The sequence below is a fragment of the Cavia porcellus genome, unplaced genomic scaffold (genome assembly GCF_034190915.1).
Source record: "Cavia porcellus strain 051 isolate PalLab524CR breed Dunkin Hartley unplaced genomic scaffold, mCavPor4.1 scaffold_7, whole genome shotgun sequence".
Classification (NCBI taxonomy): domain Eukaryota; kingdom Metazoa; phylum Chordata; class Mammalia; order Rodentia; family Caviidae; genus Cavia; species Cavia porcellus.
The window spans coordinates 54,106,521-54,122,998 of NW_026947490.1; the positions used below are offsets into that span (position 1 = coordinate 54,106,521).

General features: G+C 42.4%; 1 protein-coding gene across 1 annotated transcript; it reads right to left on the minus strand.

The window, feature by feature from the left end:
* Nucleotides 1-750: 750 nt before the first annotated feature.
* On the minus strand, nucleotides 751-15,560 carry Tada1 (transcriptional adaptor 1). Its single transcript, XM_063253596.1, has 8 exons — nucleotides 15,364-15,560; nucleotides 11,381-11,472; nucleotides 11,086-11,151; nucleotides 7,598-7,695; nucleotides 5,668-5,877; nucleotides 4,337-4,488; nucleotides 2,347-2,509; nucleotides 751-1,901 (listed from the first exon to the last, which is right to left on the minus strand). The coding sequence occupies exons 1-8, from the start codon at nucleotides 15,435-15,437 to the stop codon at nucleotides 1,749-1,751; spliced, it is 1,008 nt and encodes a 335-aa protein (XP_063109666.1). The 5' UTR covers nucleotides 15,438-15,560; the 3' UTR covers nucleotides 751-1,748.
* Nucleotides 15,561-16,478: the final 918 nt, after the last annotated feature.

Below are 16,478 nucleotides of genomic sequence, written 5' to 3' on the forward strand. Positions count from 1 at the left end.
TTCAAATCTTGGGGCTGGGGATTTAGCTCAGTAGTGCAGCACCTGCCTGACAAGCATGAAGTCCTGAGTTCGAGTCCTGTAGCGCCCCAAAAAAGAATTTCAAATCTTTGAGGGACTCTCTTGAAAATGCTATTTCTTCTACCTTTGCCTCACCATCAACTTCATATCCCACTTTAAAAAACAATTTGAAAACTGGCATGGAAAGCAGACTTTATTTCACAGTATAGACCTGAAAGAGATGGGGAGGCAAAAGGAGTCCTCTGGCATCTATGATCTAGCACAAGGACTGATGACAAGTTTAGGCCAGGTGCAGAGTAGTGAGAATTCTCCAGCTTCAAATTTCTTCTGTGCCACACACACCCTACAGAGGCTGCTACTACAGTGGTAGCAAGACGTGGAGTATCGACTTGTAAGGTTTACCCCATACACCTTGGGAGCCACTGAGGCCCACTGGTGTGGTCTGAAATAGAACCACTTTATTCACTTTGAGTGTCAGTTCAGTTTCTTGCAAACTAAATTCTTGAGGACTATCTCACCTAAAATTCTAAAGGGCCTGTCCTGAGAATTAAAACTAAGCTGCTGTTTTTCTTTTTTAGTCTTACCCTACACATTATAAAAAAGAAATGGTGTACCTTAATAGGAACCTTAGTACATTTTGATTGAAAAGTCTCTGCCAAAATCTCAGAAAACAAGGTTTTTCCCATTTCTGTGCAAGATATATTCTTTTTATGTTTAATAAACCACAAAAAATTTTCTCCCAGAATATTTATTTGTTACATTTAAAGTACAAAATCAAATACACAGATCCAGGTATGTGAACCATATACACAAATCTATATATGCATTATTTAGAACTCCATAAATCCATCTATACAACACTACCCATGACTAAAAGGCAACGTATGTAAAACAAACAGCCAAATAAAACAGCTGGTTATCAGTAACACTGTCAAGTGTAAATTATTTTCACTTTATGACTTTGAAAGGATAGAAATAGCTACTTAATAGAATAACCCAGCATAAATCCAATTTGTTCAAATAGGTATCTTAACACATTCTACAGGAATAAATAAGCATGTCCTTCAGTCTTTGGACAGATAAACGCTAAAAGAAACTTCAGGTACTGGAATACATTTTAGAAGATTAATTACATTCCAAGAGTTTTGTTTGTTTTGATTTTGGTTTTGCATGTGAAGAAAGGATTTGACTTTTGTATACTAGCACAGCCTTTCCATATCATTTGTATACAGTTAAACTGTTGGGACTATGTGTAGCTGTGCAAAATTAAAATGGGTTATTAAAGGAGGTATCTGACTTTTAACACTGTATAGTTTATTTCAACCAAAAGGCATGAGTACAGTTCTTCAGCACAGGCAAAAACCTGGCAGACACAATGTCCTGCTATCATGCAGACTGAGCTATGACAGCTTCTTTAGGGTGTCAGCTATCTTATATGTAGACCATAGGACACCACGATGCAGAGGCCTAAACATCCCATTCCAGGCACAGAATGTCTTCAATGCCTGCTCCCATCAATGGGAACAAATACATAGAAACATGGGTCAATATCACATAGATTTATATTAATGGCTTCATAGTAGCAACACAAAGTGTACTCAAGGTTGCATTTCCATAGGAAAGGTTTTATATATATACTATACATTTCAACCTTGAAATGTGAACCTCAGAACATTCAGCTTTCAATAATCAGTGAATCTGGTGAGCATCCCATACCCTCAAACCCTAACTCAGCAGAGCAAAAGCCCTTCCTTGGCTGCCAAGCGCTGGCGGTGGATTTTGTCTTGCTGCAGCTCTTCGTGATTTGGGTGCCAGAGTTTCATGATGATTCTTTCGATGTTAAGGGCATACACAGTATGTGTAGGAATGACTTCCCTGTGTACCTGGGATTTAAAATTGAGCATGTCTCCAGTTATACGTCAGTAGACTTACTTCTCTAACATTAAAAAAAGAAAGGTTTATACTAATAAAACAGACACACAATCTATCAATTTTAAGTCACCATCTAATGAAACCCAAATGAGATAATAAAACAAGACAACAGTAAGATTCGAAAATAAGTGCAAGATAAGAAAGGAATTGTTTTATAGTTTTTCCTTCACTCTCTCTCTCTCTCTAACTGGATACACAGACAATGAGGAAGGTAAATAGGAAGGACTTCTAGGCTCAGGATTTGGAAAATAGGGCTAGTATTAATGGCTTTAATAATAATAAAACATGAAAAACAGCCAAGAAGTAGGAAAAAAATTAGTGAATCTTCTTACAGACCTGAAGAATCTCTTAACCTGTCCATAAATCCAGATAAAACTTTCAAGAGTCATGAATTACCTGCAAAGCTTCAAAAAGGTCATACATGTTCACTGGAGGCAGAGATGCAGGCAGTGTATCCCCAGAGCAAGCCAGCAAGAGTGCAGCCTGCTGCTCAGCATCATCAGGGGGTGGGTGAGAAGACGGATTCTGACCCGCAAAGGGAGCAGAAAAGGCTGGAGGGCTGAAAAGAACAATTTGAGAAACAGTCCCAGCATGTTCAATGGAGACAAGAGACTAGCTAGACTAGAGTGGTTTGCTAGGTATTGTATTAGTACTTTTAAATGCATTAGAAACCCACTCAGTGTATACATAAGCTGTCTGTAACTTTAATCTTTAAAGAAAGCCCATCTATCAAGCTAGAGATGAAGTATAATCAACTACATTTACCCAGCTTCCTCCACAATGTTAAAATAATTTACTTAGCTCGGGATATCAATTCAAAACTGATTCTTGCTTCTAAACATCTTCCAATTTAAAAAAAATTAATAGAAAACTGAAGGAATATGATGGAACTGAAAACAAATGACATGAAGAGGGAAAGTGTGTAGCTCAAAACTGAATAGTAAGGAAAGATACAGCACCCGAAAAACAATGAGCAGACTGGAGAATGGGGAAAATTAATCCAGATCTTGCTTATTTTCCCCGCAGAACACAAGCTGAGAGGTCAGGCTCAATTTTTACTTTATAGCTCAATGGGAGACAACCTGCATGATTAGGAAGAGCATAACAAAGAGGAAAAACAGAAGAGTGGGACTGCAACCAGTGTGGGTTTAAAGCATCACATGAAAGCAGCCCTGTTAGAACAGCGGCCATGGAGAGGGACTGGCCAGCAGGGGACCAACGCCTCTAGGCACAGTCAGAGACCTCCTCCAACCCACGCTAACAGGGCCATGTTTTGTCTGTTTGGTTTTCTCTAGAGAATAATGACTTACAAACAATCCTGAACAGATAGGCTTGGATGAGAGCTAATCAATGAGTTAACACATACCCCCTCAGCAGAGAACTCAGTTTAAAGTGGTGCTCAACGACCTGGCCTTGTGACTCTCTGGAGGTCTCCATGGCCTCAAAATGGACACTGTTACAACCACTAACACCGTCTGCCCTGTCCAACTCTCAGCTGTCCTACCCCACCTGCCTGCCTTTTCTCGTCCTTCACCACGGTCCTGCCTGCCAACCCTGCCAGCCTTACTCTTCTCTAAACTTGTACCCCTCAATGGCATCCCCTCTCCCTAACTGGCCATGGAGCAGGACTGGCCAGCAGACACACCACCTTCTGTACTGAGAGGAAATTCAATCACTCCTATAACTACGAGGAAGATTCCATTATGCTTTTTTTTCCCCAAAGGGTGAGATTCATACAAAATTTTTTATGCTGTGGGTGTGGGGAAGAATGGGAAGTTTCAGAAAATGAGAGAATACTTGGATAAAAGTAACCTGGGCCACCTCAGAAAGGGTGTAAGAGAGACCCTGGGAGCCCTCGGGGAATGAGGACACAGGAATCCCAGAGCTGAGTTAAGGAGACCACATCTATACAACAGGCGGCCAAAAGCAATCAGAAGACACCAGCACAGGTTACCATCCTGAGCTACAGCTACAAGTCAGAGGAGGACCTGGAAAAACCTCCAACAGTCTTGCTTCACCTCCAAGACAGCAACCTTGACCCAGCAATCACAGTCCATGCATCAGCTGAGAGCAGGCCCGCTCCCCACCACTCAGGGCTACCCGGAAGCAATGCCCGTGGGGTCTCCATTCCACAACTGAGAGTGGAGGCCATTACATTAAACCCACACGCAGCCCACTCTGGGATTCTGCCTCTGATAGAAAAAAGTGCCAGAACAACTCACTAGACAGTATGCAAGACTAAGACCTAAAAAAATAGAATTGTATTGCTGTCAAAGGCACTTTAGTCCTGCAAAAACACAATAATCCATTATATGACAGTGGTCATTACAGAAGCTGAATGTAACTCACTAGCAAAGAGTAGATGCAAAAATTCATAATCACTTACTTTTCTATTAAGTTGTTGTAAGCTACCACACTGTTCTTCAGGTAAGGCTGTGGGATGACATTACTTCCAAAGGCGTATTTAAAATGCCCGTCTCGTAACCGATAGGCTTTCCTTCTGGACACAACTGAGGTCAATATATCTTTAAGGTGATTCTGTAAAAACAAAAGAAATAGCACAACCTTTTTAGAAGCAAGTCATCAATCTTTCATTAACCAAAAACTGTTTAGCACATTTAGATGGAAAAGTGGGATAGGTTAGCACACGTCAGAACCATGTATTGGTCTATTAGCAGGATTAAAAACTTTTTCTTGAGTAATAATGGAAAGTTTCTAAACAAGAAGGAGAGTCACTGGCTCTACCCCAGCCATTCCAGAGCAAGAGGGTATAGGAAAGATGGCGACATGCTGATTGTTATTTAGTTCTCCTTAAAAAGGGTAAAATTTTGTATGTCTGTAACTAAATTGACACTTCTCTCAAAAATGACTTTTAGGAAACAACTTATATTTTAAAAAAGGCAAACTACCTTGAAACTTGGTTTAAAATGGAATAAAATGTTTCCAGATTTGGCATTTACTGGTTATCAAAATCTCTGCATGAAAAGAACCTTTGCTCTCAAAAAGCAACATAAGATATACAGGAAATAAACACAAAAGAATTAGTCAAGACAGCACTGTGCTGTTTTCATACAGAATTCATCTGGCATTTGTAACCTTCAGAGACAGCTATTACTGCTTTTGACGTACACGTTAGGAAAATGAGGGCCAGAGAACTGAAAATAACCTACCGTCCCCTCAGTACTGTCAGGCAGGTGAAATGGATAGTTTGTGAAATGCCTAAATAAACGAATGCCTGAGTGCAACGGTGAGCTGAGACAAGACTCTCATGGTTCAGGCGCTAACTTGCCTGCTCTTCAGGTGCTGTACTCAGCAAAAACAAGGGACCCGAATTAAGATTTCCAGCCTCCCTTCTCTCCTTTGCAAAGGTCCCCTTGCTGACAAATCAAACACCAGACTGCACACAAGTGCGATGGCATCAGCAGTCTTTCTGAAAGCTCAGTCTACTGACTGAAGGCAGTGCTTCAGAATGCGATGCTTTTCTCCCTAAAAAGAAAACAACTTCAGGGGTGAAAACTGACTTTTTTTTTTTGTCTTTTTATCGGTACCAGGGATCGAACTCACGACTGCCTGCTTGCAAGGCAGGCACTTATGCCACTGAGCTAAATCCCCAGCCCCCCTGACTGACGTTCTTTTATGGCAACTTCAACTTCATACAATGCACAAGCCTGTCACATTCGACCCCTATTGTTTCTTTCTGCCAAGAGCAGAACCAACCTCCACCGCGTAGACCACAGCTGACACGGCCTCCTCGGTCACATTGTCCAGCCCATGCTCGTAGGCAGTCACTATCATCCTCCCCTCCAGCTGACCTCGGGTGGGGAGCATCATTGTGTGGGAGCACAGCTTCAGGTCGTCGTCGTCTTGGGGATCCTTGGCCACAAACTGCTGAGCTCCAGAGAGGGGATTCTGAGGCTGGAATCTATGCTGTGAGTAAAAACTTCAGTCATTCATCACAATAAAACATAGTAAGATACAAAAAAAAGTAATCATGCATTGAACTGGGGATCCTATAAATTAATGCCAGAAAAACTATACAACATGGGGGAAAATAACAAAAGGTAAAAGGGGAACTTGTTCACACACACACATAAATCACAAGTTTAGGGAATAACATATGTATTCACAGTTTGTTCAGTCAGCACCTAGGTGATCACAGGATGTACGCCCCTGTGCTCAAAATAACAGAAGGAAGCTAGGAATGGTGGCACAGTCCTGCAATCCTAGCACTTGGGAAGCTAAGGCAGAAGGATCACCAAGAGTTCCAGGCCAGCCTGGGCTACATAATAAATTCAAGGGCACCCTAAACTATATAGTGAATAGACACCATCTGTCTCAAAAGAAAAGAAACAAAGAAAGAATAGAAATAGCAGGAATAGATACACAAGTATACTGAAAAGGTGAAGACTTAAACCTAAGGAATGCTTCAAGATAAAACTGCAACACTGTGTTCACAATATAGTTACTGTTATTTTATACTTACAATTCTCAATACATAACCTTTCTGGACATAGTTACACAATCTAAAATCTTTTTCATTCATAAAGTCACAGCTTTCTTCAGTAAACTGATGGCCCATTCATCCCCCATTATCACTACTCTTGCTAGTTTTGGCTCAGACCCCAAAGATTTTGTAGAAGCCAGGGATGGCAGCACACACCCCTAATCCTATTCAGGAGGCTGGGGCAGGAGCATCACAAGTTTGCTTAGATTACAAGCTAAGGTAGAGAGACCCCATCACAAAATTTTAAAAACAGCTGAGGAGGTAGCTCAGTGGTATAGTACCCTTGGGTTTGAAGCCCAGCACCACAAAAAAAAGAAACTTTTGTTGTAAAGATAGTCTGTCCAGGTTTGCTTGTATTGACTCTAGGAAGGGGTAAAAAAGGAATTAAGATGTGTTATATGCATGTACCAACTACCCATGATGAATGTAACCATTATGTACTGCATTCATGTACTAATGAAAAGTTCTCTTAAAACAACCAATCTCGTTATTTTTCATTTTTCTGAGTATAAAACTATTTCATATTGAAGGTATCTTTTTAAACCAGGGATGCATTTCTGGAAAAGATGAGACCCTATATACTGAATATGATGTTCAGTATATACTGACAAAAACCACAGGGTAAAGGTAGAAAGAAGTAAACGTTGGTGTCAGTCAATGAAGGTATCAATACCCAGTCTACCCTTCAAATGGATACTTCTGTAAAACGTCTTTCCCTAGATACACACTGGAAAATTCAAGTTATTCTAAAATGTTTATTAATTTTATGGCCAAAAGGCCTACACTGTTCCAAAAGGACCCATCTGGGCATCATCAGGCGCCTCACAGAGGCCTCTACAACATGGCATTTGGAAAAGATCCTTCAAGAGCTGAGAAACACTATTCACTCAAGGGAAATACTGAAGGAGAGAAAACCAGGCTTAGATTTGCATCACTGAAAACAAGGGCTAAGGATAACATATTAATATTTAACAAGGAACAAGCAAGAATTTTCAACAGTCTAACTCACAACCTTTACGACTCCTCTCTTGACCCTACTCTTTTTTCCAACTCTTATCTATTCATGTATATTCAAAAACTAAACCTAGTTCACCCATGACCCTTAAGCCACTGGTTACCAAGATCTGCTGGGAAACAACCTACATCAAATTTCTGACGAACGGAAGAAAGCTTTTTCTTGGCCTTGGGTTTTCCAGGTTTGGCTGCAGAGCCCCCAGTCCAGGGCAAAGATCCAGCACCTTCTGCAAGAAAGAAAAACAGCTGCCATAAGTGGAAATAATGACAATTGTTAACTGCTAAGTGTATTTTGTTTGTTTGTTTTTGTACCAGGGATCAAACTCACGACCTTGTGCTTACCAGGCAAGCACTTGAGCCACTGAGCTAAATCCCCAGCCCACGTGTGTTTTCATTTGGGACTAAAATGCGGGCCATTCTCAAGCAATGAAAAGAAATCACAAATGGCCAAAGTGAGACCTTCTCTTTATACTTCTCCACAAAATTATAAATCCTCTCGCATCACATTTTGTTCTAGCTGCAACCAAAATTATTTTTTTAGAAAGACAAATTTGCTTTTTACATTTGAAATAAATGTTTACTGAGTACTCTGTATCTCAGTAGTATTATGATAAAAGCAGGACAGATTCCTCGAGCCCAGATGGTAAACCAAGCACATGAGTTTCTTCCCTTTTAAAATCTGCACTGAAATGAGAACAGAAAAGGGTGAACGGCACACATTCCAAGCAGAGACAAAACGGAAGATGACAGCTCAGTGACTTCCACGATGGCCTAGCACGGCGCTGCCAAACAAAAAACATGTGGAAGTTACCACCCAAGAAAGGCAAGAAGATAGCAAATGAGGTCAAAGCCAAGCTGAAGCCCACGGGAGAGTGGAAACTGGGCGTGGGGGGGGGGGGTCCATAGACAGAAAGCCATTATTAACTGCAGGTCTGTATTTAAAATCATCCACATGAACACGTCCCCTCATTCCAGGGCCTGACTCAGTATACAATAAAGAAAAACAAGAGGACCTTGGGATACAAAAAAAATTTGAGACAGTGATGGGAAAACACCAAACCATGGCTGCAGGCCACACCCCAGAGGCAAAGACACCCCAGTGGCTGCTTGCTGGCTTGCACATGTGCGCTGGACAGAGCAGGGACCAGGAAGTTGGGGAGGGAGGCATGACCCTTCTCCAGTCACGCTAGACCAAGTTTGTCGAACTTACTGAGGCAGCTGTAAAGATACTGGGACCCTGTAGCAAAGTTCCCTCAAGCTAGTGTTTGAGGACCCCAGCTGAAGGCCCGGCTTCCCGTCAGCTCATTAAGGCAGTCTCCACACAGTTTTATCCTACACCTCTTTAAACTGGTAAGAAAACAAATCACCACACGTGACCACATTCGGGAACATGATGCTGTAAACCCTCCTTCAGCACTACAACCAGACACCTGTGGCAGGCTAACTTTACAAAGGAGAGGGACACATTTAGCTAAGAGTCCTGGAGATGCCCGGACAGGGCGCCTGCATCAGCTCAGCACCAATGAGAACCGTGGCAGACAGCACACGCTCAAGAGAGGACAACAGCACACAGCCAGTGGGAAGGAGAAAGCAACTCAGGGGTCAGACTGTGGCTTGCTTTCATAAAAACTCACTTTCTGACAAGCTCAGGGGTCCCAAAGGCGCTTCCTAAACCCCTTCTCAAGGCACCCCCCCTACTGACCCACTGCCAGGCTCCACATCTCACCACTGCTCCACTGACAACCAAGCGGCCAACACAGGAGCCCACGGTGGATAAGCCACATCCAAATGACAGCCCAGGATAAGAAAGACCAAGTTAACTGTTAACTGATCTTTAATAGACATCCTAAAGCAGGAATGCAAAAAAGTCTGCCAAATTTCTATCTGGTACCTTAGAAAAGTTTGAGAAGACACGTAGCCATAAACAAGAGAATACTATAAAAATGGTCGACTTAAAGAATGTATTAAGCAGCCTAAAAGAACTAAGGGAATCTCAGAGAACACAGGGCAACAAGGCAGAGATGTCTAATTTGGCACAGCCTGATCTCTGCTATTAAGTTCAGACAATCATCAATGATTTCTTAAGAGATCAACTCCAGATAAATGCAAGTGGATGCTAAGTAACATGACAATGAAGTGAACTTTCTGCAGGCCAGAGCGTACAGGTGGCTGCTGCTGCGGGAACAGAGGCTTTGTGAGGACGCACGTCAGAAGAACTGACCCTGGCCAAAGGAAGGGTTTTCCTAGCACTCAGATGCTTCATCCTACTCTTCCCTGTGGTCTGCAGGCCTTCAGGCAAGTTTCTGGGCTTCCCTTTTCTCATGCAAGTCTATAAGGCGATACCACCCTCAGAGATGTGAGGAGCTACAGTCACTCGATTAGTAGTTAAAAATCATTTTTTCTGCCTGACTTAGAAAAACAGAAAACAACTCATTCACAAAATACTGAGTGTCCCATGAAGAAATACATTCTTAGGTTCCAAATGGGGTATTTCTTCACTTATTTGTAAAAAATAATACACACTGAAGAATATCATGTTTTTACTTAATTAAAACCAGCTTACCTATACTTACTAATACGACTTCATGTGTATATGGCTTTTTACTTTTCAAAGTACATTTTTATATTTTTGTACCTGTATTTTCATGAAATTATAGAGTAGATATTACTGTCCCTATTCTATAAATGTGAAATCTAAAAACCCCAAGCAATTGACTATACAAGCTAGTGGTGACACCTCAACTTGAACCTGTGTCTCTTAAGTCCTACCAACCAGATTTATCTGTGATCATTTCATTCACCTTCTGGGTGTGTGGTACTTTACAATATAACTACCTAACGAGGTAAGGGAGCAGCCATCCCTCTACACCAACCTCCATGACAAATGCCCACTGCCCACTCTGCTTAACATCACTAATAACTTCTTTGAGAGTGGAGAATTAGGGGTTAGAAGTCCTTATGTGAGTCTTTATTATACAATAAAGTTAGATATAACCACACAGAGGGATGATACAAAATATGTTATCATTTTTGTTAAAATATGGCATTTTGATACAAAATAATCAGAATTACCCTCATCACTTGGGGTGAGAGGGATGACAACTTATATTCGTAAGAGGCACCTACCTGTAAATCCAAGCTTCTAACAAAGTCCAGGACAACTTTTATCATGAACAAGTTTTTAAAGTACCCAATAATTTTTTTTTGCCTGATTAAAATTAAGATGCTTAAAGAGGTAAACTGTAATTCAGTCTACTACTTAGCTCCACAAAGGAGTCAATGTTTCGATCTGCAACTCTTTAGGCTGATGCAGCAAGCCAAGTTTTTACCAACCTCCCCATTATGCTGCTTTTCTCTACTTACTTAACATGCACGCTAAAGCTACCTTACTTAGAATACAAATCAAAGTCCAGGCTCCCGACATATACTGCGGTTTCCCCACCACAGAATTCACCCTCCCTACCTCTCTTTATCCCTCCTACCTTCTTCCTCACTTTTCACTTAACTTTTTAAGTTCTCTAAAATGTAGAGGAAGGTTAAATAAAGACCAAAACAATGTAAGAACAAGGAAGTCACCTGCTTTAAAACTGCTCTGTACAAGACACACACTGCCTTACCTGGTGTAGAAACCAAAATCTGACAACGCGTGAGAATGGCCAGGAGGAAATCATTGTGAGAATGAACTGAAAAGGGAAAGTTGTCAAAAATCAAATACAAAATATTGTCAACATTAGAAAACCTCTACTTTAGTCTAGCTTGAAAGGATTTTTGAACGTCCCCATCCTTCACATTTTATTTTAAATATCCACATTAAGATGACCTTATATGTCATTAAAACTAAAATTTTACTTTTCAAACAATTTAATTTCTTGAATCTCGGCAATAAAGTAACTCCGCAGACAATCATTTTACCATTGTCCTGTGTGAGAAGTCTATGAGCTTCCAGGTCAAACTCTTCCTTGCTGATCTTCTGCTTGAACCACAACTTTAAGTTAGCCCAGTATCTGAAGAAGCAGAAAGAGAATATTAAAGGACAGATTTTGCTTCTTCCCCAAGTTCACTTCAGCTGCTTCAACTCCCAGGGAAGGAAATTTGAAGAATCATTGTCTGCATTTTATCTTCCCCTAAATCAGTGTGCAGAAGCCCTAACCCCAATCCCTCAGAATGTAATTACATTTGTAGATGTAACCTTTTAACAGGTCAAGGAATTAAAATGAGGCCACTTGTGTGGGTACTGATCAAGTACAGCTGGTGTACTTGTAAGAGATCAGGACACAGAGACTCCCGACACATGCAGACAGGTGACCATGCTCGCACACAAGAAAGTGATGTCCGTAGGAGAAGCCTCCAAAGAAATCAAACCCTCTCACATCTTGATCTAGGACTTCCAGGTTCTAGAACTGCAATAAAGCAAATTTCTGCTGTTTAAACTTCCCCGTCTGTGATATTTTGTCATGGCAAGTTCTAGCAAACTAGAACATCTAGGAATCAGAATAGCAGCAAAGAAACAGAAAGTTCTCCCTAGAAAGAGATAGCCAGATTCTCTGAGAATTGGAGCCACCCAGCTAAAAACCACAGTTGTACCCTTTCTTCTCAGTGACACCTTTCTGAAAGACTTCTTCTTACCTTAGGGATTCCTAATCTACAGAGTCCCCCTTTAACATGCAGTTGTGTTCTAAGAGAAGGGGTGTGATTATTATACTTATTCTGGAGGATGTCTTTCCCTTCCGATGAACTCAAGTTTTAATCTAACTGCCTCAAAAAATAGGTTTCTAAATTTCTTACCACAAAGACAAGACTCAAGGCCATGAGACACTTAGTGGTTTTAAAAATAAAAACCTGCACTTAAAAATAAAAATGACTAAATAAATAACTGATAGAAAAAAATTTTACCTTTGATACTTTAGCAACATTGTAAGCAACAAGAGAAAATATATCTTTCACATCCTGTTTAAGGAAGCCTTGGTGGAACAGGATTAGAAGTGACTCTACAAATTACTACCTTCAGCTCAACCTCATCTTGCATTCCAATGCTCCCTGGAGTTCCCCCAATGGTAGAAAACTTTAAAAATTCCCAAAGGAGATGGTTTGACACAGTGTCATATATATCCACAGAGGAAGGGCTTCTCCCCCACAAGTGCACAGGCTTCAGGTTGTGTTAATATGTAACTCTGTAAGTAGCTGTGCATGTAATCAGGTGCACAGTTTTGGGTCTCTGTGCATTTTAAAACCCATAGCTTTTATAGAGAGTGGCGCAAGACTTAAGACACTGCCACTTTGGTCAACAGCAAAGCATTTTTAGCTGTAGTACCCAGTAGCCTTTCACCTAGTGTTCACACACTCACAAGTCATTATGTCATCAGGAATTTCAAGAGTAGACACTTCTGTATTATTTTGGGGAGATGGGGTCTTGCTTTTGTTACTCAGCGTGGCCTTGAACTCCTGGAACTCAAGCAATGCTCCTGCGTCAGCCTTCAGATTGGCAGGGCACTTGGTTATTCTTTTTAAGAAACAACAAACACAGGAAAAACCATGAAAGGAGAAAAATAAATCTTCCCAGAAAACCAAAGGTCTTTTTTTATTCCATTGTGTTCAACACAAGATCATAACAGAATACCTTTACTATTTAAAAGCCCTGGAGAGACAGAAATAGAACCTATTTGGCATGAGTGAACTTGTTTCAGAATTAAGTCAAGGCTGTACCAGGAAGTTCTGCCAGTAGGATGTTATTTGTCCTCAAGACAGACTTTCCACCAGCCAAATAGAACTGCCATCAAGAATTGAAGGTTTGCTCCCCAGTCCTGCTGCCTATTAGTTTGCTGCATGAGGCAGACAAATGCATACTTCCCTTCACAATACCAAAACAGAGTTAGCCAATCTCTAGGAAAGTAAGGATGACAGATGAGGAGTGGCAAAAAGCTGGACCAGGAAACACTGGAGGTACCTGGAGAAAATTAAGTACTCTATCACCAAACCTTCAAAAATATTCAGCATCTATTTGAACATAAACTCTGATACTACACAAAGTGAGTTTGCTAGCAGTGTCCACGTCCTTGTGGAACCTGACACAGGTGACAACTTGACCTGGCATACATAAAGGACATTTGGGGTCACTGGGTAAACTGTAATGGTTCCCATGCAGGCTCTCTGCATAATTTTATGTTTTACCCGTCACCACTCAGGACTACGTTTAAATGGCCAAGTTGTACAAACCAAAGCAAACTGCTTCTGAAGACATGAGTGTATAGCATTATTACAGATTGTTTAACCACAGGCACCTGTTAGGGAACCAAAGGGGAAGCAGGGCAATGAAAGAATGGCAACACAAAAGCAAAACAATCAACACTGCACCATTAGCTTTCTTAGCAAAGACACCTTTGGTTACATTTTTACTATGCATTCATGCTACAGATGCACCCACATCCAGCCATATTGGACCAACATTAGAAAATCAGCTTCCGCCTTTAGATACATAATAAGACACGAACAAAACATGCCGGGCATTTTTTTTTCTCTTCAAACTATGTCTGGCAATCCTTAACTCACTGTGTTCGAGTAGTTAACTATGGAATCATGGAGGGCAACGTTGTATCTAATCAAGGTTAAAGCCAATCAAACACACAAGTCCTGTCTCTCAAATTTACTGTAGTATGAAATCATTCACCTTCAAATATTTGTAAGCACTGTAGATGAAACACAGTGAAAATGCAGTACACATGTAAAAGGCTACAGTTACTCTGAGTGTGAAAGTTGTCAAGCATACCTTTTAAAATAAGCGTGTTTAATAAATTAGTAAGGACTAAACTGACAGTAAACAAATATTAAAGTGTGACTTTTAAGTAGGCCACTATATCTTTTGAAGTCACCTAAGGTTTACAAAAAATGAAGTAATTCTGCTGCTAAATTCAGTCTTTGTCTGATTTCTTGTCTTTTGTTAGGAGGAAAAGGCCATAACTGCTACCCCAAAATCTCACATGAAGGAAAAATCTCCGAAATTCATTTGCGACACCGCAGGCTAAGTAATGTAATCCAGTGTTAATAAAGAGATGGCTGAAAATAAAGTACTGGAGAAAAAGTATTCCCATATACCTTGTTCATCTACCATCATTGGAAGTCATCTACTGAGTAGTGAAAATGGAGAAGGCACCGCAGAGGTCATCCAGTAGCAACCACACAGGGCACTAAAATTTTAAATTTTGAGAAGTGCTTCCTAGATTGGGGGGGGGGGGAGTCTGAGACCGGATCTCCCGACGTAATTTAATCTGGTTTTGAACTCATTATGTAGCCCAGCCCGGCCTCGAACCCGCAGTGATGTTCCTGCTTCAGCTTCTGAGAGCTGGGATTACAAGTGTGCATCACCACGCCCAGCTACTTACTACATTTTTGAAAAATAAAGCTATTAACCGAAAGTGTCAGAAACGTCCTTCTTCCTGGAAGGGGAGGGGTCCTGCCGCGGTATCCCCCGGCCTGGCCCCAGGCCGCCAAGGGTGGGTCCCTGTGGGGACTGGGGTTCGGAGCCAGGAGCGCGGCTGGCAACAGACAGGCAAATCAACCGCGCCCACCCCGCCCCCGCCCCCGCCCCCGCCCCCGCCCGGCCCCGCCGTGGGGCTCTGCACGGGTTTGCTGCCTGCTACAGTTACAGCCTCCCAGTAACAGTCGCGACACGGGGGGCCGGGCCTGGGCTCCCCCGCGTCCCGCCGGACGCTGAGCCGCCCCACTGCGCCTGGGGCCCAGAAGCGCGGCGCCCCCGGCCCCACCCGAAACCCGCAGCGCCCCGGAGGACGCCAGGCTGCCCAGGCCCGGGTCGGAGAGCACGGTCTCCCCGCGGGGTCGCCTCCCGAGCCCCGACAGCGCCCCCCGCGCTGAGCTGAAGGCTGCGCGCCCGCCGCCCTTACTGCTTCACGTTGTCCCCCAGGGCCTCGCTCAAGTTCTTCTTGGCCGCCTCCAGTTCGCTCACAAAGGTCGCCATTGCACCCCGCGTCTCGGCCCGACCGCACACTACCCCACCTCCGCGACCCCCAACCGAAAAGCCAACTGAGCGGAAGGCCTCGGCTCCCGGATTTTCAAACCGCGCCCGGACGCCCCGCCCCCGGGCGCTCCGAAGACGTTTGTTAGGTTATCGGCTCCGCCCGCCTGAATGTCGGGAAGGTGCCCGGCCAAACACAGCGTTCCTCCTCCCGCCCCTTGCGTCACGTGACCCACTTCACCTATTCGGCGCCTCGCGCCCCACCTAAACCTGCCTGCCCCGCCCAGCTGCCTGGCTCTGCGGTTTGGCTCCTCCCAGCCAGCCGGATTAGCATAGGTTGTCCGTTTAACGTTATTTTTGCGCTTAAATTTTTGCTGAGAGCTAGTCATTTGATGGGCGGTTTAGTCGTTTTTCTTTTCTGCGTCCAGAAATTCCAGGAAAATGCGATTCGTGCGTGGTTTTTGTTTTGTTTTGGGACTGGGATTGAACCCAATTCCCTCTCGGTGAGCTCCATTTTTAAAAAAATTTTTTGAAACAGCTCCATTTTTAAAAAAATTTGAGACAGCATCTAAGTCTTTTAGTTGCCCAGCTGAGCTAAAATCTGTAATCATCCTGCCTCAGTCTCTTAGAGGGCTGGGATTACAAGCAGGCACTGCCACGCCCTGCTAGGATTCGTGTTTGACTTTTTCCTCCCATTCCTAGAGCAGCAGGTGGCACACGGTGAGTGCTAATGTATACTTCCTAACTGAATGAGGAAATAATAGGAAACAGGAAAAATACATAAAGAGTGCTTTACCAATTCCTGGTAAACACTTAACAAAGTTGTCCTTCGCTCCCCTTCTTTCCCGTAATTTATAAGCATTTTGTTTTATTTTTTGTCTTTCACAAATTTAGCTCAAATACTTGGTAGCCTCATAATTTAATGACAGTGTTTTACTCCAGAAAAGAATTTACACAATAACTTGTTTCCAATTACCAGATTATTTTCATTTTATTCTATATTAAAATCATAACACAGGGAGGGGAGTAAGGAAGAAGTAAAAG

What these genes read in the sequence shown, in the direction of transcription:
- Tada1 (XM_063253596.1), bottom strand. Translation starts at nt 15,437, where the DNA reads ATGGCGACCTTTGTGAGCGAACTGGAGGCGGCCAAGAAGAACTTGAGC. An exon ending in ACTTCTCACACAGGACAATG is followed by an intron (nt 11,152 to 11,380) that starts GTAAAATGATTG and finishes TTCCCTTTTCAG; the next exon opens with TTCATTCTCACAATGATTTC. An exon ending in TACAACAACTTAATAGAAAA is followed by an intron (nt 2,510 to 4,336) that starts GTAAGTGATTAT and finishes TGTTCTTTTCAG; the next exon opens with CCCTCCAGCCTTTTCTGCTC.